Source organism: Myotis myotis, unplaced genomic scaffold (genome assembly GCF_014108235.1).
Source record: "Myotis myotis isolate mMyoMyo1 unplaced genomic scaffold, mMyoMyo1.p scaffold_m19_p_14, whole genome shotgun sequence".
Classification (NCBI taxonomy): Eukaryota; Metazoa; Chordata; class Mammalia; order Chiroptera; family Vespertilionidae; genus Myotis; species Myotis myotis.
This window is the reverse complement of record NW_023416318.1, coordinates 37,457,532-37,480,881: the sequence shown is the minus strand read 5'-3', so window position 1 is coordinate 37,480,881 and position 23,350 is coordinate 37,457,532. Positions and strand designations below refer to the sequence as shown.

Below are 23,350 nucleotides of genomic sequence, written 5' to 3'. Positions count from 1 at the left end.
GAATTTCTTACTATTTCAATAATTTATTCAGGAATAAATATAACTGAATAAAAATATAGTAAGTAATTAAAAATACAGGAAATATGTCTTGTTATTCTAAAGAACAATACTACTAAACATCCTATATAATAAAAGAATAATATGCAAATTGACCCTAATGGTAGAACGACCCAAATGAACGCTGAACCAGTCACTAAGAGGTGCACTGACCACCTCTTGGTCTCTTTCCCTGGCTGGCAGGCTTTGATTGCCTGATAGCCACCCATGGCAGGCGCAGGGCCGGCGAGCAGGTGGGAACAGCTGACCTCCTAGTCCCTTCCCCTGGCCGTCAGGCACTGATCACCTAATGGTGAACGGGGAACTGGGGGTGGATGGCGGCGGGGGGGTGGAGTTGGCTGCAGGCAGCTGGGGAAGATGGCCCTGATCACAAGCCAGGCCTAGGGACTGTTCCTGCGTGCGAATTTTGTGCGCTGGGCCTCTAATATAAAATAAGAAGTGTAAACTATTTTGTTATCACCATTTCTTCCACAGCTGAACTTATCAACATTCTATATACGTGAATTTGGGTTAATTGGGCAACTGCTAATATGCAACCATAATTTTTATCGGAATTATGAATGTATACATTTGACATGCTAACATTATTTCATCATGAGGGTACAATACAATAGTTGAAAAGTTCACTAACTTAATATAAAGAAAAAAAGGAATGTAAAATTCAAAGGATTCGGCCAATTTACAATAACCTTAGCAATAAATGTTAAGAACCTGAGAACTCTAGAGTTGGAATATTACTCTAGGTGAAATGAGAAAAATATATAACTCAGAGTTTGGAACACTGCAAGCAATTTTTTCTTTATCAGCAAAGTATCATTTTGTTTTTAAATTGTGACTAGAGTAACAGGGATAATACAAGATGAGCCTGCTATATCTTTGAGCCAGAAAGTAAGGAAGTGCTTAGGAAATAATAAGGTCATGTCACATCTCCCAACATGGATTTAAGTTTTAAGACAAGGACATTTAGAGTCTATATCTAGAAAAGGGTACGGAAGTTCATATCTGAAAGATGTGACTAAAACACCTCTCTGAGCTGATTCAGTGTTATACAGCACTTTTCTCACAAGTGCATTCAATTAATTAATAATAAGGAAACAGATAGGCTATGTATTAAAATTTTTAAGTCTGATTAGGTTACCTGGTTGCGAATATTCCAGAATGCATGCAAGAGTGCTACGAATGAGCGCTGTCCACTGTTTTTGAGTATCCTCAGTTTTGGCCATTGAAAGTGTCACGATATTTTTTATCCCTTGAAGAGCTGCACTAACTGGTGGAGGAACCTGATTATCTGCAGACTTTATTGCTGTGTCTTTCAATATTCTTGCAATTAAAAACAGAATTGTGGGAAGGATTGTCATACATCCTGAAATGAAAACAATCAGGTTACTCTATCAATATTTCAGTTCCCATATTATAATTGTTTCAATTTTTTATACTTTTTACAATTGATTGTGGTCCAATATTACTTCTTTTCCTTGTTTTTATTCAAAATTTATTGCATTACTATTACTATAGTTCAATGTTTCAAACGAAAACAATAAAAGTAGGCGCTCTTCCTCCAAGGAGCACACCTGTGCCTTTCCCTTTCCCTTACCCCTCCTACCCCCACTTCCCAGGCACCTTACCATTAGCTTTCACACTCCCAAGCTCCAAGGGCCCTTCCTTTAACTCTATATCTTGTTTCTTAAGCCCATTTCTTCTGGGAATTACTTCCTCTACCTCTGTTATTTACCCAATAAATGTTCTCTGATGTTATTTAAAAAAGGAAGGGAGGGAGGGAGGGAGGGAGGGAGGGAGGGAGGGAGGAAGGAAGGGGGGAGGGAGGAAGGAAGGAAGGAGGTAAATTATTTCAAAAAAGACAGAATTATATTTTCCTTTGTTTTCCAACTAGCCTTGTTTTTATTACTTCTAATATTGTATCTATATAGTATGCCATGCCCTTCATAATGAAAAGAGAAAGGAAGATAGGAAAACACTAACATATACATACTTTTAGAAATATTTGAGGAACTTGTTGAATCTTGTAGCAATTCTAAGATGTGTAATCAATTTTCAGTGTACTAAAGTCAGCCTAACCAAGCTAGGTAAATGATAAACAGACTATATGGGTAAGCAAAGAAGAAATGACAGAATCCTGGAATTTGCAGCTGGAAGAGCTTCAAGGTCATTAATGCAACCTCCCACTTAATGGAAGATTCTCGTCACCATTCTCCCATTCTGTCGTCTGCCTGCAAAGCCCTGCAAAGCTCTAATGATGGAGAAACCATTACTTTCACACCTGTGGGCTTTTGTTAAGCTGGAATTTACCTTTGTGTCTCCTGATATGATTTCTACTTTCTAAACAGAGGGAAGTCTGCTTTTCCACTCAGCAGTTCTTTAGATATCTGCAAATAGGTACTAACTTTTCAGCTATAGTTTCTTTAGTTACTTCAAAGACTTGATTGACACTCTCCTCTGACATTCTTTAGTTTGTCAGTGTTGCTCAAGGGTGGCAACCAGATCAGAAACTAAAGGGGTCAGTAATTTCAACTTGCGTCTATCTGCTAATATTCAATGTCTTCCCTCAAAGGGTGGTTCTATCTCTTTGTTGAAGTTTGTCTGAAATATATCTGAAAAGAGCATCTTGGGTTTTAGGTTTTTAAAAATCCTTATAGGCTCCTAAAGATAAACAAATCCTTAAAAAAAACACCTTCTCCTTTTACACTTGAGATTTAAGAGGAAAATAAGTCATAATAGTGCTTAAAATCAAAAGCCAGCCATCTCTGTCTACTGTAATTAGTGCATTTTTCAAATGGTGATCAATACTGTACCAGCAGGTGAACAAAGGGATGGTAAGTCAGAGAGTATGGTAACTATGGCTGCCACCAAACGCGCACTTTCTTCTGACAGTCGAGTCTTAGAGGCGATGTGACTTGGGGAGTCTGACATCTTGGTACTGAGATGTGGCATGTGCCGTACTAAAATGAACATCAGCAGCTCCATCGTTGCAAACACAAGAGATTTCCCAGGAATAAGACCACCGCTGTCACCTCCTTCTCCCAGCACAGGACAGGACTCTTTTTCCATGTCATCTTCACCTTGGGTGAAAGAAAATTTGGTGAAATTTCCAGCGAACAACCCTACACAAAACAAATAGTAGCTGAAACAATGCAATAAATATATTTGAGAAATTCTTTCAAAAGAATTTATAACTGAATGTCTAACTGATATAACATGTTTTTCTCAGAATAATTCTTATTGGAATTCTGTTCACTGACATCTCCTTTTAAGTAAAGGACAATCCATTTTTTAGTTAGAAAAATTTTATTAGGTACTTTTATTAGAAATGTATTTCATAATACGAGTAACACATAATATAAATTCAGTCCTATGAAGCTGACAATTTAGAAGGTGAAAAATAGTTAACAGAAATTTCATTTGGTTCTTTTTAATGAAAGCAAAGTCAATTGCAACGCTTCTCAATGTCTGATTAATTTTTTTTTATTAAAAAATCTTCCTGGCGCCCTGGCCGGGTGGCTCAGTTGGTTGGAGCACTGTCCCGTATACCAAAAGGTTGTGGGTTCGATTCCTGGTCAGGGCACATACCTAGGTTGTGGGTTTGATCCCCGGTCAGGGTGCATACATGAGGCAACTGAAGGATGTTTTTCTCTTATATCAAAGTTTCTTTCTCTCTCTCTCTTCATTTCTAAAATCAATAAAAATACACATCCTCGGGTGAGGATAAAAACAAAACAAAAACCCACAAAACTTCCTGGCATTAATGTTTTAAAAATTAGAGTGCAATCTACGTCAAAGTTAGTGTAATTTCTAGTGCTTACTTAGACTGTTTCTTTTTTCTTGCAAGTAATCCTGAGCAGCTCTTACTATCTGTTGTACAACTCCAGTAACCAGCAGCTGGACTGATGGTGGATTGCAGGTCAGTAAGAGGCGGTGCAAAACACTCAGCAACTCAACACCAATCAGCTATTATAAATTAATACAGATACATTTAATTAATTTTAATTTCAAAAGATAAATTTATATTATTTGAAATCTAAGAAAATGTACATGTAAAAATAAAGAAATATGGTAGCTAAAATGAACATATAGGACTCTAATAAAAAACACTATCACAATTTTGAGAAATGGTCACATTTTATGCCAACATATTTTCAGTCAATAAACTACTTTGTTATTTATATGTTTAAATAATTTTTATATTAAAAAATGATCACTCTACCATTTCTTTCCTCCGCTTGAACTAAGCAGTATTGCTTGAGTCCAGTGACTCTACAGTTTATGATTTTCAATCTAAACTGAGCCCCCAAGAGGTGTCTACCAGAGATTCCAGGCACTTCAGGTAGTCCCTCTCCATTTCATCTCAGCAGCTACAAATAATCACCACTCACTTTAAGCCCCTTACTCACACCTTCCACATCAAACCCATCCCATAACATGAATAAAGTCCTCTAAATATTTCATAAACAAATTAGAAAAAGTCAATTATTGAACTGTTAAGTACTTGAACCAGTGCAAAAAATTTGCATTAAGTGAGAGATAAAACTTCCTCAAACATTTAAAAGTAGCATAATTCATTTAACAGTCTTATAAATTACTTCAGTCCTTTATCAGTAGAATCATAAACTGGGACTAAGGTCATTCCTTAAATGTCTAGTTTTATTTGTCTGTTGATGAACAAATCAAAGAAGGTATAGTGACTGTCTCTAGTCTAGTTGTGCCTGATCACCCCACATTCAGTATGGGATCTTAGATAAAGCCAAAGCCTGCGTAATCTATATATATGTAAAAGGCTAAGTGACCGACCGTCCATCGTCCAACCGTCCGGCCTGTACATATGATGTGTATTGGCAATCCTATATAATAAAAGGCTAATATGCAAATTGTCCCCTTGGGAGTTTGACCAACTGGGAGTTCGGCCACTAGCTATGACGTGTGCTGACCACCAGGGGGCGGCGTGGAATGAAGGAAGGCCTTGGCCAACAGCTGGCAGCCAGGGGAAGGAAAGGCCCGGCCAGCAGCCAGAAGCTGGAGGGGAAGAAAGGCCCAGTTCAACCCTGATCAGGTCCTAGGGACCAGGCCTGGCCTAGGCCAGGCCTAGGGACCCTACCCATGCACAAATTTCGTGCACTAGGCCTCTAGTTTAAAAATAAACGTTGACTTAGCGTGCGTGATACATATAAAGCTCTTGCTGGCGCCAATCCAGAGAGAGTAGGAATATTCCTACCCGAACCTGTTTTCGGACATCATCAGTTATATGTTGCTTTCTCTCGAGTTCAAAGAGCATGGGATGTTAAAGTTGTAAATACTTCATCACAAGGGAAATTAGTCAAGCACTCTGAAAGTGTTTTTACTCTTAATATAGTATACAGGGAGATATTAGAATAAGTTTAATCAATTTATCAGTCATTGTTTTTATCAATATTTTTTATATCATGTTTTTGTTTTTATATCATGTCTTTGTTATTGTTTTATCATGTTGTTATTATTTATTTACTAATCAATTTATATATTATTTTCATATACATTTTACTAATTTTCTTTCATCTCTGACACTTCTATTATAGGGAAAGGGCGAATAGTGATATTAAAATATTTCTTCTAATTAATTTCCTTTCAATGTGCACGAATCCATGCATGGGGCCACTAGTTACTATATAATATTTCATATGTGAGAAAATTATCTCAAGATAAATATGGTGAAAACAAAGCATACAATTAGTGATCTATTATAGAAATAGTCTATACCTGATCTTCTGCAATATGGGTCCGGGCATAAGGAGAATCTAGCAAGGTATGTAAGGCTTGTAGACATGCTGTAACATGTTCAGTAGGCTCCTCAGGTCTAGGGGAACAAAGGAACTGTATACTCACACCTGCAATGTACAAAATGAAAGCATTTGTCAATATAAAATACAATTACTTTGACACCATTTTTTTTCTCTATATCTATTATTTTTACAAATTACTTTAAAATATATGTATTTTTTATTTAAGAGAGGAATGGAGAGGGAGAGGGAGAGAGAGTTAGAAACATTAATGATGATGCCCTAGCTGGTTTGGTTCAGTGGATATAGCATTGGCCTGTAGACTGAAGGGTCCTGGGCTTGATTCCAGTCAAGGGCACATGTGCAGGTTTTGGGCTCGATCCCTAGTAGGGGGCATGCAGAAGGCAGCCAATCAATGATTCTCTCTCATTACTGATGTTTCTAACTCTCTCTTCCTCTCTGAAATCAATTTAAAAAAACAAACAAAAAACCTATATATAAAAAAAAGAAAAACAATTAAAAAAAAAAAGAAACGTTAATGATGAGTGAGAATCATTGATCGGCTGCCTCCTGCGCACCCCACACTGGGGATTGAGCCTACAACCCAGGCATATGCCCTGACCGGGAATCAAACCATGATCTCCTTGTTCACAGGTCGATGCTCAACCACTGAGCCACACTGGTGGGCTTACAAATTACTTTTTAATATATATTTATTAATGCCTTAGAGTTCAAAATCGTTCCCAAAATAAGCAACCAAACTAACAGATTGTAGCTTTGGCAAAATTAGGTTAATAATCAAATTGGAGGGGGGGGGAATTCAAACATCATCAGATTGATTTAGAAAATATTCTTTTTTTTTTTTGTTTCTAGGGCATTTAAAAATAATGTATTAAGAATAATTTTATGATAACTTATAAAATTACTTTTCATTAAATGGTTTCCAAAAATTTTTATACCTACAAAGTTTTTAAGAGGTACGATGGATATCATGGACAACTGCTCTTAATTTGCATAAGGGCGAGGTCATTGTTTTGGAAGACTGTCATATTTTCATTTATAAGATCTACTGACAAATTCTATAATTTCACATTACCAACAGTGTTCCTTTTCCCTCCTAGAAAAATGTAAAATGGCTAAGAGCTTCAATAGAATGTATGACATCAATGAAGCAATTCTAAATTAAGGTTTATTCCAATTTACTTTAACTTTGCATTTTATTATTTCCTCAAGGAACAATTTGTTAAGTGCCAAGTGAAAAAAATGTTATTGGAAAAAAAGTTTATTTTGCTTCTTGAAAATTATTCAATATTGCTCTGTTACTAAACAAGATGGCTAAAATTTTTAGAGTACTTTTTAACAATTAAATTTTTAGATTAAAAATTCAGCTAACAACTTAGAAAATGTGCTTAAAATCCTCCTTTCCTTCTCTGAACTGCTATGTAAAACTTTTCATAGCTTTAAAATGAAAGATATAAAGGATTCCAGAATATCCCACACTAAAACAAGCCTCTTTGCCGTATTAATTATTTTGAGCTGAAGGTACTTGAGAAATAGCAGGTGTAGAAAGAGCTCTCTGACCAATTTGTACTCCAAATCAGGTCATAGAAAGTCTACTGATAAAGGTGCCCTCCCTGTATCAGGAAAAGAACATTCTTATCACCAGACAGTGGGAATCTATGTCAAAATAGACCCGTGTAAGCAAACCTACTAAATCAACCCTTATATTCCATTAGTTTCTCCCATATATTTCCTAGTCACTGTCCCACAATTTACTGCCCCTGGCCCAAACCCCTTTTATTTGTCACAGCTCCACAATTTATTGCTCTTTGTGTAAAATGGTAGACAAGATTTTGGGCCTAACAGCTACTTCAGTTCTTCATTTTCATTCTAAAGACTTCTGTGTACATGTAAAAATATTATATAACTTTGTATGCTTTCCTCCTGTTAACCTGTTTTATTGTGGGTTTAATTCTTGGACCAGCCACAGAACCTAAAAGGGTAGAAGAAAGTTTTTCCCCCCTACAGATAAATTTTCAGAGTGATACATCTTGAAGTACATTAACATGATTCACCTACCTAAAATCAGATGCATCCTGTCTTTGTTAATTTCTGGTAAAGACTTAGCACTAGGTGTTGCTCCTGATGCTTGGTTTAAATTGACGGACGCAGGACGTTTTTGTAAACCAGATACAGCAGCTGCTTCTGCTGACTCTGAACATGTAAATCCTGTGCTGTTTAACCAAAGGGCCACTGCATGGAGAATTGGGGCCCAGGAATTCCGGTAGTGAAGTCTAGCTGTATCAATGGTCTCGGGAGTATAAAATGCTCCACCTATGAAACAATCAAATCAATCAAAAACATTACTTGTATTCTAATTGTTCACTCACTTATGTACAACTAACTAAAAATACTCATTGCATACTGTCTTAGTCCATTCAGACTACTGTAACAAAATACCACAGATTGGGTGGTTTATATCAACAAAAGCTTATTTCTCATAGTTCTGGAGGCTGGAAGTCCGAGACCAGGGTGCCAGCATGGTTCACTGAGGGCTCTCTTCCTGTTCACCTTTGTGCTGTGTTCTCACATGCTGGAAGGGGCTACGGAGCACTGCTGGGGGGGGGGGGAGGGGTCTCTTTATATGGACACTAATCCTATTGATGAGGGCTCCACTCTCATGACATAAGCACCACCTCCTAATACCCTTACAATAGAGGTTAGGTTTTAGCAAGGAATTCTGAGGAGACATAAACATTCAGACCACAGCACATACAAAAGAGCATCCCTACCCTGAGGCCACAGGCTTCCTCTTCACTGTTGCCAGAGACACATAAAACCCTTATCACCTTCTCTTTTTGTCACAGCCAGGGAACTATGTTGCTTCTTTTTTCCTTTCTTCTGCCATTCTTCCCTGCACCAGTTTTCAGTACCAAACTGAGGACTTCCTCGCCTGTCCTTGCACACGTACACTGACCAGCTCAGCAATATACTTCATCATGCTTTTGCATAATTACTTGTTATGCATAGTTATTTAGAACACCCTAACTCATGGTTAGCACTATAATAGTGAGAACATTTTTGCTTTGGCTAACAAGTAAGTTTAATGCTCTATATGAATTCACAAATTCAATATGGAGAACATGCTCTAAATGAGAGAATGCCAAGCTGAAGTTCACAGAAATTTAAGATGCTATTATAACTGTTGCTTAGCCTCCACCAATTCCAATTGTTTAATTACTCCTCAGAACGCCATAAAAGCATAACTCTGAATGCAGTACTTACCATCTGGGGGGAGCTGGCTGGCAAATTCAGCTGGTAAAGTCAAAAGTGCATAGTCTTTTAATGCTGCTAACCACAGGCGGCTGAGTGTGGGCAGTTCAGGTTGTACAAGTGTTATTAAACTATCTGGTGGTAGTTCATCTATGGTACCATAATCATCATCATCATCGTCAGTATTTTTAATTGCTCTTTTTGGTTTTGACTCTGCTTCCTTTTTAATATTCATAGCAACCACATATACCTAGTAAGATTGTATCAGGAGGAGAAACAAAGCATAATTTTTAAGAACTTTTGAAGTAGTTATGATTACATAGTTAAATCATAAAAAATAATTGGATATAAATACTACAGAGTATACAACCTGATGATCTCCTGATAACCTCAAAAGAATAATTCTAGCTGCTTTGGATGCAATCTTTTTCATTGATCTGACTTCTGACTAGTATTCCACTCACGGCATATTCTTTAGTAGAATCCTCTGAATTTTTTCTGGCTTCTCTTGTTCTGCTTTACAAAGCCCCCTTTTATGTGTTTTTTTCTTTTTCTTTTTCTTTTTTTTAACCATACGGCACAATTTCCTGTTTACTGCCTCCACTTTCACAGACTTATTAAATACACTCCAACATTCAAAGAAAATGGCTGAGGGGAGAAGAGGTCAGAGAAGGGATTTCCATAAATATCCTTCTAACCCCCTTCTTACATATCCGTAAGTGATATTTAGCAATCCAGTCTTTGCAACAGATAGCTAAGCCAAGAATATAATTTACTAGTGACATATATTATCTGTAGCCTTTCTCTCCACTTTTTAAAACCAAAAAGATGTATACTTGCAACTTCCTAAAACATAACTTTAAAGATTCTACTTTTGTTTTGTCTTTGTACATACATTTAGGCTTTGGCAACTGACACATAACAAAGCTGAATCACATATCAATGAAAAATGAAAAAAGGGGGGGGGGGGAGCAAGAGTATAGAGCAAGAAAGAAAATTGTACCAGGTAAAAATCTTGAGAAAATTGATTTCCCCTACACGGTGATATCTTCGTTGTACTCAATGAGGAAGCCTATGTATGTGTGTATACACTGTAAGCTTCTTGATGGATGGCAGGGTCTTATCTCTATTCCTACAATGAACACACAGCTACGGTGCAGTCATTCTAAGTTCTAGACAATAATTACAGGAAACAATGAATCTTCATTTTTGAGAAAAAGCATTCTTTAACACTGCAATGATCTGTAATAGTTACAGTCAGTCAGAAATACTAACCCTGAATATTTAGAAACAGAAGCCAATTAATTTTTGATGTAAGGACTTTGGATCTCAAGTTATAAATGTATCACATTCATATTTTTTAGTGATTTTAAACTGCTTACCCCATATTTATTATTATATAGACATTTTACAAAAACCTCTCATAAGCACTGCAGTATATTTAACCATTCACTCATCAAATCCTTACTAGGTACTTATTTTTGCCTCATATTTGCTATTGTGGTAGGACCTGAGGCAACAAAGACAAATAGTAGTACATGGTTTTAGCCTTCCATGAAGTCGCAGACTAGTATAATGATAGGGGAGTGAAAAAAGGGCTAAAAGAAGGAATGCTTTTAAAACTTGTTTTTAATGATCTATCTTCCCCACTTTACTACACTCAGTGCCTAGGTACTGTGCCTGGCAACTAACAAACACTAAATGATTTGTGTAATGAATGAATGAAACTCAGATGCAGAATTGAGTCTGCTTTTTTATTTTACTAATACTTCTAATTTTTGTATTTTTCTTGTGTAATATCTAACTAGAAAAATAAGCCCCCCAAAATGTTTCTATTTACTTAATACCATCATCTCTGACCAGGTCACATGTTCCCAGAGACAACGAGCTATTAAAAAACAAAATGGGGGGGGGGGGAGCAATGGGGGTAAAAAGGGGACATATGTAATACTTTCAACAATAAAGAGTTACAAAAAAAACAAAAGAAAAACACACAAATATCCCCTGCAACCTGGAGCCTGGGTACCAATGAGTGGTGGCAAGTCTCCTGAAATTTGATCAAACAAAAAACTCTTGGCCTAAATTATTTTCTATTATTTGTATTTGTATGTTTTCCCTGCCTACTGCCCCCATAGTAAGTACAGAGAGCCCTTCCTCAATATAGAAGTTTTTACAAAACTCATTAAAATATAATACTCAAAAGATTTATGAGAGTTCTTTTGAGATATGTTTATGAATTTTAGTGAGAAAGAACAAATATATTTGATATAAAGGTCAGTTTTAAAAAATAAAAAAATCAGCCCGTCCTGCATGGCTCAGTGGTTGAGCATCAACCTATGAACCAGGAAGTCACAGTTTGATTCCCGGTCAGGGCACATGTCCAGGTTGCAGGCTCGATCCCCAGTGTGGGGCGTGCAGGAGGCAGCTGATCAATGATTTTCTCTCACTGATGTTTCTATCTCTCTCTCACTCTTCCTTCCTCTCTGAAATCAATAAAAATATATTTAAAAAAAATAAATAGATTTTTTTTTAACCTGTAAGAAAAGAGACACATTTTCTCATACATGGAGAAACAGTTCAAAACAACAGGCACAGTTACCTCTGCCCAAGCTTTAAGAACAGCCAGTTTCTCCATGGTCGTGGCACTCTCTCGGTACAGCTGGCTGGGAGATCCTTTTCCAGCCTGAACTTTGTCCAGAGAAGAAACAAGCAGATTGTGTACTCGACGAAGATCATTGAGGTCACTGACAACTCCACTTCCAATCCATGTACTACACACCTAGCCAAAGAAAATTTTAAAATTGTTGTATAAAAATATTAACATTTAATATAAAATATATTTTTTTCCTTGAGGGAAGAAACACAAAACAAAACCAATAAACAAAACAACAAAAAACCACAATGCTATGCTTTAATATTAGTTTTAATAACTAAACAGCAAGTATGGAATTTACTGTACAATGATGTGGAAAATAAAACAATATTTACTTGTCATGTGTCCATTGTCTAATTGGACAAAAATTTTACCAGAAAAGATTTTCCATCTAAATCAGGTCAGTTGTGAACAATTCTTCAATTCAACAACATTTCTGTTTACTATAAGCAAAGGGTTATTCTGGGTACTATGAGATTTTTTTTTTTTAAGTAAAGGGGAGAAGATCTAGTCCCTGTCCTCAAGAAAGAAAACAGATTGAATGAACCCATGAGAACATTTACGACTACAATACTACACTTAAAAAAGGAGGGAGAGATTAATTCTGGCAGGAAAAATGGGAATGTTTAGATATCAGGAAGGTTTGTGTGGATAGATATAGGGGAGTTATTACATGGGGGAAGAACTAAGAGTAGGAAAGTTAACTGAGATCAGATTGTAGTACAATTTAAATTCCATTAGAACTGAATGCAGACTTGTTCTGTAGGTAATCATGAGTTTCCAGGGCTTCTGAGCAGGGGGATATTATTAGAACTGTGCTCCAGTAGAAAGCCTGCTCCAGTATTGATGCATAGAATGAATGTGTATAGATAGTAAGCAATGTGTTCAGTTAAGTGACTATTACAATACTATGAAACAGAGATGACAGTGATCCAACTGGGAATGGAACAAAAAGGGAGAGGCATCAGGGAAAGACTTGGAAGTAGAAATCACAAGGTTTGGAAACCCATTAAATATTTTTAGGGGGTGGGGCACAAAGCTATGCAAAAAGGGCGAGGAATCAAAAATTGCCAAATTTTGACTGCCAAAGCTGTTAATGGAAGGAAGGTGATACGATATCACTGCTTAAGAGAGATAACATAAGAAAATAGAAAAGTTTGGTGATGAGAAGTTAGCATGATCTTGGTGGTGAGCATTTTGACATGCTGAGTTCAAAGTACCAGTTAGAGACCCGGGAAAGACATTCAGCAGGCGACTAGAAACTTGGGTCTGGATTTCAGGAGCAAGGACAAAGGGAACTATGTAGACCTGGGAATGCTCCACACAAAGGCTGTAACTAAAGCAATGTGACTAGGTGAATTTGTTCAAGAATTGATGTGCTTAAAAAAAGGCCTTGCCCTGGACAGGTAGCTCAGTTGATTGGAACGTCATCCCATATACCACAAGGTTGCAGGTTTGATTCTCGGCCAGCACTTACCTAGGTTTCAGGTTCAATTCCTCGTCAGAGCACATACGGGGGAGGCAACCAATCTATGTATCTCTCTCACACTGATGTTTGTTTCTTTCTTTCTCTCTCTCTGTCTCTGTCTCTCTCTCTCTCAAAAATCAATCCTCAGGTGAGGATTTAAAAAAAGTCTTAAGGGCAGACACAGGGAAAATAGTTCTACTTAAGGGACAAATGGAGTAAGAATAAGCAATGAAAGAAATTGAAAGGCTAGAAATGCAGAAGGAAAACCAGGTAAGTGTGGTGATAACTGGAGCCTAGGGAAGAATGTTAAGAGGAAGGGTGGTCTGGAAGTGCCAGCTTTATTCAACAATTACAAGTCTTCACTTTCTTACCTGAAATCCTTGGGCCAAGACATGTTTCACAGTTCACAACATTTTGGTAAAAGGTAACAAGGGACATGAACCTCATTAAGAAAGACAACAAGCAAGATGTGTGGGAGCACCTCCTAATTAACATGGATATTTTGCGAGTGAAAGATAGTGCGAGTCACACCGAAAGAGATTAACCAATACTCCAGTCTCACTCAGCTTCATGTCAGAGCCAAATGAGTACAGTCAGCTCAGGTTTTGCTATAAAACAAATTATGCAAAAGCTTTTGGCGTTCAGAGCATTTGGATATTGAATCATGGTTAATGGACTGTGTGACTATATTTAAAACTTTTTAGAAGTTGAGAATAAATATTTATGTAACTATTATATTCTTACAATCTTATTCTCAAAGTATTCAAACTAAATTGAATAAAAATTAATAAGGATATTTTAATATTATCAATCATAAACATACTGATGGCAAAATAAAATGCCAGTCAAAACAATGTTGAAAACATGACATTTAAAGTGAAAAAGATTAAAAAATAAATAAATAAGTAAAGTGAAAAAGATTAACTATAAATATGAGAATAAAGAGTTGTTATTCCTAAGGAAACAAAACATACTGGATAGAGCTGATAAATATTTCTGCAAAATTTGGTAGAAATATAACTAAAAGTTGGGGAAAATTGTAAAGATTGAGACTTGGCACTAAGTTTACTTTGCAAAAACCTAAGTACATTTTCCACTTTAAAGAACATGAAATTAGAAATTGCAGATACTGCAATAGGGCTTGGTTTACCCAGAAAGACAAAGCAGCACTGAATCAGCAAAATCATAACCAGAGAAAAGATCTTGGACTTGGAGCAAAAGAGTGGTGAATAAGTGCACATTTGTAAGTTTTAAGCTGAAGTCAATATTTAAAGTATGTAATATGTTATGATTTCTACCCTGCTTGAAGTAATGTTTGATTAATCCACTGATTACTGTCCCCAATTGCGTTACATCTGAAGGTCTTCCTATAATATCGAAGAATTACCCTGATTTCCAGGTTTAATATTACATTTATCTAGTAAACAAACTGGGATGCCATGTTTCATGATCTGCCTGAAGCCAAGTCCTTACTTGCCCTTAAGGAAACACCTCTCCAGGTATTTCAAAACCAGAGTTTCTTCCAGAAACAGAAGGATAGGAGGTCAAAAATGTATGCCCGACACTAGAGAAAAAGGAACTGCTTATTGGAAAAGCAGCTAGAGCCACATAAGAAATAAGATGCTTAAGGCAAATTCACTAACAGGAAATTTTCATACTACTCACTCACAAAATAAAATTCTAATAGCCTTTGCTTTTCTAATGATCAGGAACTTTGTAGCAGGTTTTCTCTAATTAAATACTCTGCTCTGAAACAGCACTATGATATATTTATTTATACATGACTGTGATTTCTGTATGCCAAAGCAAATGACCTACTCTAACTCCAGGGTTTGTACTATGGTCCCCAGACCTCTTTCTTAAACAAGGCTCCCTCTTCTCTCTCTGGTCTGCTATTGGTGGGAGGAGTTCATTTCTCTGAAGGCCACCATTAAGACAGCTGGCTTTAGAAAAATAAGTCTTAATGGAAGGAAGAGGTAAATCCATTCAGCCACTGAGAGAACAAAGTCAGAATTTCCAATCATCATTGCAAAGAGAACATTCTCTGAGGATATATGTAGCTTGTTTGTGGATTCTAAACAATAATGACAGACCATAGTTTTGTACTCCTGAAAACCTGGAGAGTTGTTTCTATTCTATCCTTAAATAGATGAAGAATCTGATTTTCTGAAAGATTAGAGCTTAATGCATGAATCCTTTTTCAGGATGAGGCATAAAAAAAAGAGGAACTTACTAAAGGTGTATCTCTTCAGATACAATACTGTAAGAAAATCCCCGGAGATTTAATTTTGCAATGAAATATCCATACTGTGAAATTCTCTTTTGGATAATTTAATACCCAGAAATTTGTAGAATTTTTGCAGCCTATAGTCAAAGAAATCTTTTGTTATCTAATTGTCATTATACATTCTTTAATTATTCTAGATTTTGAGATCTTACATTTATTTTAGTCCCTCTTATGACTGTCATATTTCTGTTCATTTCTGGGTTATATAAAAGCTATGCATCCCAAAGTCATGTCCTCAGCTATGATTTAAAAAAAGGGGGGGGAGTGTGATTAACAGTTTCTATTTCATCATTTAATACAAAATAAAAATGAAACTGTTACTGCTATATTACCAAGATAAAAATAAATGTTATTTAATTTTTCTTTTCTTTTTTTTTTTTGCGTGTCATCCTTGCCCAAGGGCCATGCTAATCTTCTCTGTATCGTTCCAATTTTAGTATATGTGCTGCCGAAGCGAGCACTCTATCTTCTTTTTTGGAAGTGAAATTCTAAGATATCTATGAATTTATAGACCAAAGCCATAGAAAACCATTTTTTCTTCTTACCTGGCAAGCTTTTGCTATTATGTCTGATGGGGTATCTTGTGAAAAGGCTGGTCTTAGAGCAGCTCCCACCTAGAAAAATAAATAGAACTTATTTTTAAAGTTAAGTAGTAAACAGTAAGCCTCTTTAATCTTTGGAGATGAATACACACAAAACACAATTTTGTTCCTTCCTTTTTATTCTCTCTCTCTCCCTCTCTCTCTCTCTCTCTCTCTCTCTTTAATTCTCACCAGAGTATATGTTTTTATTGACTTGACAGAGAGAGGAAGGAAGAGAAAGAAACAATGGTGTGAGAGAGAAAAATCGATGGGTTGCCTCCCATGTGTGCTCCGACTGGGGATTGAACTAGAAACTTAGGTATGTGCCCTGACCTTGAATGGAACCCACATCCTTTTGACGCATGGGACAACACTCCACACAACTAGCCACCCAGCCAGGGCTATTATATCTCTCTTTCTTTCCAGTTACGATAAACTCACCCATACCATTTTTTTTGCTTTCCAGGAGGTTATTATTATTAAATCTATATGAATGCTAACCAAATAGGCAATGAATTTTGTTTATTTTTCCTTTGTTTTTGTTTAAGTGTAAATAGGATTTTCTGACAAAGTCAGATGTTCCCAGAGATAACAAAAAATTGCTATCCTTTTTTTGCTTATATTTTCCTAAACATATTTCTAACAATATTTACTTCATGGGTGAATTTTATATAACTGGATCAATTCCTTTAAATAATTACTAAACATTTGTAGTCACTAAAAAAAAACTTAAGAGATTATTTCACCTCAAAAAGAGATGCTTTGCAGCCTGACCAATGTTGCTCAATGGTTGAGCATTGACCTATGAACCAGGAGGTCATGGTTCGATTCCAGGTCAGGGCACATGCCCAGGTTGCAGGCTCAATCCCCAGTAGCTTGTAGGAGGCAGCCAATCAATGATTCTCTCTCATCATTGATGTTTCTATCTCTCTCTCCCTCTTCTTTCCTCTCTCTGAAATCAACACAAATATTTTTTTTTTAAAAAAAGGAAGAAAGAGAAATGCTTTACCCTGGCTAGTATGACTCAGTTGGGTGGGCATCCTCCCATGCACTGGGAGGTCACCAGTTCCATTCCTGGGAAAGAGCACATACCCCCGGTTGCAGGCTCAATCCCCAGGTGGGGGGCATGCAGGAGGCATGTTGCACTCTTGCACTGATGTTTCTCTCTCCCTTCCTCTCTCTCTAAAAATCAATAAACTATTTTTTTAAGAGGGATGCTTTAAAAAAAAGGTTGTTCAAGAAATATTATTTCATATACTCTTGTTATATAGGAATAAGTGGACGGATTTGAGCTTTAGTTTTAATAAGCCACCGTCAATTACAGATTCTTAGCTACATTAGATTTAATATGTATGAACTAAATAAAGAATTAAATGTAGTCAACCCCTAGTTTGAGATTTTTTCCCTTTCACTAGAGATTCACTAGCTAAGGCATATCAACAGCACTTTGGAAATGAATAAAGAGCCCCTCTCTGTGACTAAAGACACATGGCAATTAACTGCAGTGTTAGCATTGCAATAATCAAATAATTGCAGAGCTGGTAAGTGGGTCCTATACTGAAGGAGAATACTATAAAAGAGATTATTGGGTCAACTAATAAAAGTGGAATATGATAGATTATATAAAAATAGTTTAGCAATGTTAAGTTTGCTGAAATTGATAACTGTTCTGTGATTATGTAAGATAATGTTCTTACCCGCTGGAAATATAGACTGAAGTGTTCAAGGTAAAGGTACATGGTTTAAATCATTTACTTTTATTTTTATTTTTTTAATATATTTTATTGATTTTTTACAGAGAGGAAGGGAGAGAGATAGAGAGTCAGAAACATCGATGGGAGAGAAACATCGATCAGCCACCTCCTGCACATCCCCCACTGGGGATGTGCCCACAACCCAGGCACATGCCCCTGACCGGAATCGAACCTAGGACTCCTCAGTCCGCAGGCCAACGCTCTATCCACTGAGCCAAATCGGTTTCAGCTAAATCATTTACTTTTAAATGATTCAGAAATAAGAGTGTGTGTGTGTGTAGAGAGAGAGAGAGAGAGGAGAGACAGACACTATCAATGTTAAGGCAAATGAGGCAAAATTAACAATTGGCAATTATAAAAGATATGACTTTTTTTTTTACTATTCTTGCAACTTTTCTGTTTGAAATTATTTATAAACTAGAGGCCCGATGCACAAAATTCGTGAAAGAGTAGGCCTTCCTTCCCTCGGCTGCCGGCACCAGCTTCCCTCTGGCACCTGGGACCTGGGCTTCCCTCCAGCCGCTGGCAGGCACCCGGGACCGGGCTTCCCTACCAGCCCCGGCTTCATCCAGAAAATCCTCTGGTCTAATTAGCATATTATGCTTTTATTATTATAGATAAAAAGTTTAAAAAACACACAAAAGGACTTTATTCTAACAGGCTGAGTATTTGAGAGTAAACAATTGTATACAGATTTTTGGTAGCCAGCTGGGCTCAAGTCTATAACTTCCTCACCTATACTTATGATGGGAAAACAATGGATTATACATATTCCCACTTTGTTTAGGTTTGAGCATAGCTTTTAGATAAGGTGTGGTATAGACAGAACCAAGATTTTGGTATAACCACATTAAAAAGAAAAAGTTTATTCTTTCCTTGCTAGCATAAGTTCTTTGCTTTTACATAACCTACTATTTTTTGGAACACATCTATTGTGCCTCATCTGAATAACTAATAAAGGGATAAATCTCATGAAAAATGCATCCTTTTTAGAATGAAATAAAAAAATCTTGCAAGTATCTAATTCTTTCAGTAATATTTTATCTGCTGTTATTAAAAGTTCATTTATCCTTCAGCATAGAGGGCACAATTGCTTTTCATTTTTAAAAATGCTTATAAAGTCTTGATATGTAAAAATAATGGCAAGAAATCCACAATACTCTTTGAATGTCTTTTTATCTTTTAAGTGGTATGCTAAATATGTAAACACAAGACAGGAAAGCCAAGCTAGAATTTCTATTCTAGTTTTATCACTATCATGCTATCGTGACTTAAAAATAGTGACAAGTTTTATACTATTGTTCCTGCAACTGTGGGTTGATTCAAACTATGTAACAGACAATGGCAGTAGAAATATGCCTTCTACCTGAATAAATAGGGTGCAGTTCCAAATACATTTTTCCAGGGAATCTTCACTCCTTTAATGATCACTCAAAAGATCAATTTTAAAATTTTAAATAAATAGAATATCTCACATTAGCTTGATACTGCTCCAGAATCACATGACCTGGAAATTCTGGCTCCGGTACAGATGCAAACTTCTTGATAATGTCTTCAAGTGCTTGAAGCCCAGCCATCCGCAGCTGGTTACTGTGATCAGTTGCAGCCATGAATGCCATACGAATCAGGTCAGAAAGATGAAGTACCAAGAGGTCATCTAAAAATAAAAATAGAAGGCAAAAGGAAAACTTTCCCAAAAATAAATATAGTAACATAAAAATATGAAATGAGCCCTAACCGGTTTGGCTCAGTGGATAGAGCGTCAGTCTGTGGACTCAAGGGTTCCAGGTTTGATTCCGGTCAAGGGCATGTACCTTGGTTGAGGGCACATCCCCAGTGGGGAGTGTGTGGGAGGCAGCTGATCGATGTTTCTCTCTCATCCATGTTTCTAACTCTCGATCCCTCTCCTTTCCTCTCTGTAAAAAATCAATAAAATATATTTTTTTAAAAAGAGAGAGAGAGCAGTGATACCACTTCCATTTAAAAAAAAAAGAAATGAAATAAATTTCTTTTATAAAGCATTTGTGATTTACATATTTCAGCGTGTTTAAAAATAACAGAGAAACACTTTGAAGAAAGCTTCCATATCATAATAGCTCACCAACACTGGTAAACTAATTACCATTACTTTCCCCAAGGAGTCTGTGATTCTCTGAGAATAGGATTGGCAAACGTTTTCTGTAGAGAACCAGATAGTAAATATTTTGGCTTGGCCAACCATATAATTTCTATAGCAACTGCTCAACTCTGTTATTACAGTATGAAACTAACTACTCACAGTATGTATACAGATGGGTATGTGGTGCAACAACAAAACTATATTTACAAAAACAGACTGTGGGCTAAATTTGGACTGAAGCCAAATCTTATAGTTTGCCAACCCTTTTCTGGAAGACTTTTATAAGAATGAGATGTAGAAAAGAGATATATATTTTCCTTTTAGCCTTAAAGACTGCCCTGTGCCCTAAAAAAAACAAAAACCTTAAAATAAGGTCTCAAGAGAATTCAAAAGATATTGAGTAACTTAACTACAACCCAGAATGAAGTCCAACACTATTTAAATACGACAAAATCTAGTATTAATTGCACAAAATTTGCAATGTATAGCACCTAATAAAAAATTACCAGGGGTGCAAATAGGCAGAAAAATATATCTCATAACAAGGAAAGGAAAGAAAAAAACACACCAATGAAGAGAAACAGGTCCAGAAATGAGAGAGATGACAAATTAGCAGACAAGAACCTCTATTATAAATACGTTGCCTATATTCAAGAAGAAAGAGAAAAGCATAAATATGATAAAGAGAGAAATAAAAGACAGAGAAAACCACCAATGGGACTTCTAGAGATAAAGAAATATCTGAAATGAAAAATATGCTGGATAAGATTAATAGTGATTAGATACTGAAGAAGAAAATATCACTGAACTTAAAGACAGGCAACAGAAGTTACATAAAAAATTTATTGAGCTCGGGGACTTTATAAAATTTCTTCAGGAGGCTACAAGAGTTGCACAGTCTTTTTGAAGCAGAGGCAAATCTGTGTGACTCAGCCTGATCCCCATTCAGCTACTATTTAAACAGGTTTTTCTTGTTATTGTTCTTGTGAAGGTTTTAAGACAAGCATCTTCCAGTTTTTTTCATGTGTCCACCCAAAATGCCAATTTTAGAATCTTAAATTAAAAAAAAAAAATCAATTGGTTTGGGGAAGGGAAGAAAAAGAATTGAGGGGGGAAAAACCATCTGGCTACAAGACCCCAAATGCTTTCTCATCTAAAGGAGGCAAAAACACACCATCAATAAAAACTAGTTATAATCAACTATTTCCAGAACTTGAGAGAAAATTTCCACAACAGAAGAAACTGAATTAAAATGGGCATATTAATATTATGCCAGCCCAAAAGTAAATAAAAGGACCCATTATTCCTCCTGCACTCTCTGTCACTTAATTTATAAGGTCCAGAACTATATCAATTTACCAACCAAAATTGTTCCTGAAATTTAAGTGCTGTTGTTTCTTTACGTAATCTCTACCTCCAACCTTTCTCAAATCAGTATCTTTATCTTTTTTCCAAATCCAAGGAAATGAACTCCTAAAGAGGCATAGTGGGAATGGGGACTGGGCAGAAACTCCAAAATGGGAAGAGAATTAGCAGGCTGTTAGAAGTTTATTACATCTGGAGTAGTAATTCCCTACAACTAAAACACAGTAGATCAAAAGGGAGATAGGGATAATACAGGAAGAGTCTAGAGAGGACTCACATTGGGTCTATAGTTTCTCACACCCCCTGCCATGACTGTTCAGAATGGCACAGTGGATGCTGGAAAGGATCCTGCTTCAATCAAGCAGAACAAAGCATGCTAGATAGTGAAATCTAGGTTGTGGAGCTGTTATACCAGCTTACTACCAGCTACCAATGTGAAGTGCCCAGGAAGCAAAGAAAACATAGGCAATTTGGCCACCCACACCATCCACACTGTGAGCAATCCTATATAATAAAAGGGCAATATGCAAATTGACCCTAACAGCAGAATGACCTGTCGCTATGATGTGCGCTGACCACCAGGGGATAGACGCTCAAAACAGGAGCTGTCCCCTGGTGGTCAGTGTGCTTCCACAGGGCAGCACTGCTCAGCCAGAAACTGGCTCATGGCCAGCCAGTGCAGCGGTGGTGACAGGAGCCTCTTCCGCCTCCACAGCAGTGCTAAGGATGTCCCCCGAGGGCTCCCGGGCCGCCAGAGTGATGTCTGACTGCCAGCTTAGGCCTGATCCCCTGGGGAGCAGGCCTAAGCTGTCAGGTGGAATCCCCCGAGGGGTCCCAGACTGCAAGAGGGCACAGGCCAGGCTGAGGGACACACACACACACACACACCTCCCCCCAGTGCATGAATTTTTGTGCACCAGACCTCTAATGATATATATGCAAACAAACCTATGGAAAAAATATTCAGGGAAAAGGAAGATTCTAAAGATTCTACACAAAACAGAAATTAGAAAAATTTTTGTCAAATTTTTAGAAAATCAGTTGTCAGTTCAATGGGATGTAGAAAATACCTATGGCTATTATTTTTCTGGAATAAGAAAGGAAAACCATAAAGAGTGAAAATAATTTGAAATAATAGCGGTGGAAAAAAATATAGAAAAATTAAAGGAAAACTAAAAACACAAAAAAAGGCTTCAGATCCACTATGGAAGAAGAAAAGAGTAAAACATGATCAATGATATAAAAGAAATACTTGTGAGGATCTCTGAGAATGCAGGCAAAAGCACAAGAAGTTATAATAGTGAGACAAAACAATTAAGAAATACAAAGTAAGAAAGACTATTTGAGGATATTTACCATTCCTTAAATATAGCATGAACACTTATCCTTCCATGCTTTTACAAATTCTAACCTCCTATGCTTATAATAAATCAGTGTAGTAGGCAGAATAATGGTGTCCAAATACTTACATGCCCGAATCCCTATAACGTGAATATGTTACCTTCCATGGCAAAAGGGACTTTGCAGAAGTGATTAAGGTTATGGACCCCCAAATGGGGAGATTATCCTAAACTGTCCATGTGGGCCAACTTAATCACATGAGTCCTTAAAAGCAGAGCACCCTAACTAGCTGCAATCAGAGAGAAAAAGATGTGATGACTGAAGAAGGATCACAGAGATTCAATCTTGCTGGGAATGAAGACAGAGAAAGGGGTCACAAGCCAAGGAATGCAGGTGGCATATAGAAACGGGGGGTGGGGGTGAGGCAGGAGGGGAGGGGAGAGGAGAAAAGGGCCTCCAGAAAAGACTGCAGCCCTGCCAACACCTTGATTTTAGCCCAGTGAGTTTCATGCTGAACTTCCTGACCTAAGAATTATAAATTTGTGTTGTTTTAAGCTACTAAGTTTGTGGACATTTGTTATACAGCAGCAATAGACAACAAATACAACCAGCCTCTTCTACCTGGAAAACCCTTTCTCTGCCTTTAAAACCTAGTTTCAAAATTACATAATCTGTGAGGTATTCCCT

At 36.9% G+C, this 23,350-nt stretch overlaps 1 protein-coding gene and 1 non-coding gene across 6 annotated transcripts in view; both read right to left on the bottom strand.

Annotated features, from left to right (window-relative positions):
• HEATR5B (HEAT repeat containing 5B) overlaps positions 1–23,350 on the bottom strand; it is a 73,783-nt gene that overhangs the window by 3,596 nt on the left and 46,837 nt on the right. For 4 of the 5 annotated variants that reach the window (XR_004971882.1, XM_036334848.1, XM_036334849.1 and 1 more), the window contains 9 exons: positions 19,314–19,495; positions 16,049–16,117; positions 11,695–11,874; positions 9,108–9,345; positions 7,902–8,156; positions 5,803–5,930; positions 3,876–4,020; positions 2,868–3,134; positions 1,196–1,420 (listed from right to left, as the gene is read on the bottom strand). Coding sequence is in view for 4 of the 5 variants with exons in the window: in XM_036334848.1 (XP_036190741.1) it covers positions 1,196–1,420; positions 2,868–3,134; positions 3,876–4,020; positions 5,803–5,930; positions 7,902–8,156; positions 9,108–9,345; positions 11,695–11,874; positions 16,049–16,117; positions 19,314–19,495 (1,689 nt within the window). In the remaining variant the exon portion in view is untranslated. Of the gene's footprint in view, positions 1–1,195; positions 1,421–2,867; positions 3,135–3,875; positions 4,021–5,802; positions 5,931–7,901; positions 8,157–9,107; positions 9,346–11,694; positions 11,875–16,048; positions 16,118–19,313; positions 19,496–23,350 lie in introns of those variants that run through there. The other variant, XM_036334851.1, reaches the window with a different exon arrangement.
• On the bottom strand, positions 15,858–15,964 carry LOC118669600. The gene has a single exon (XR_004972052.1). It is a non-coding gene; the product is annotated as a U6 spliceosomal RNA (small nuclear RNA).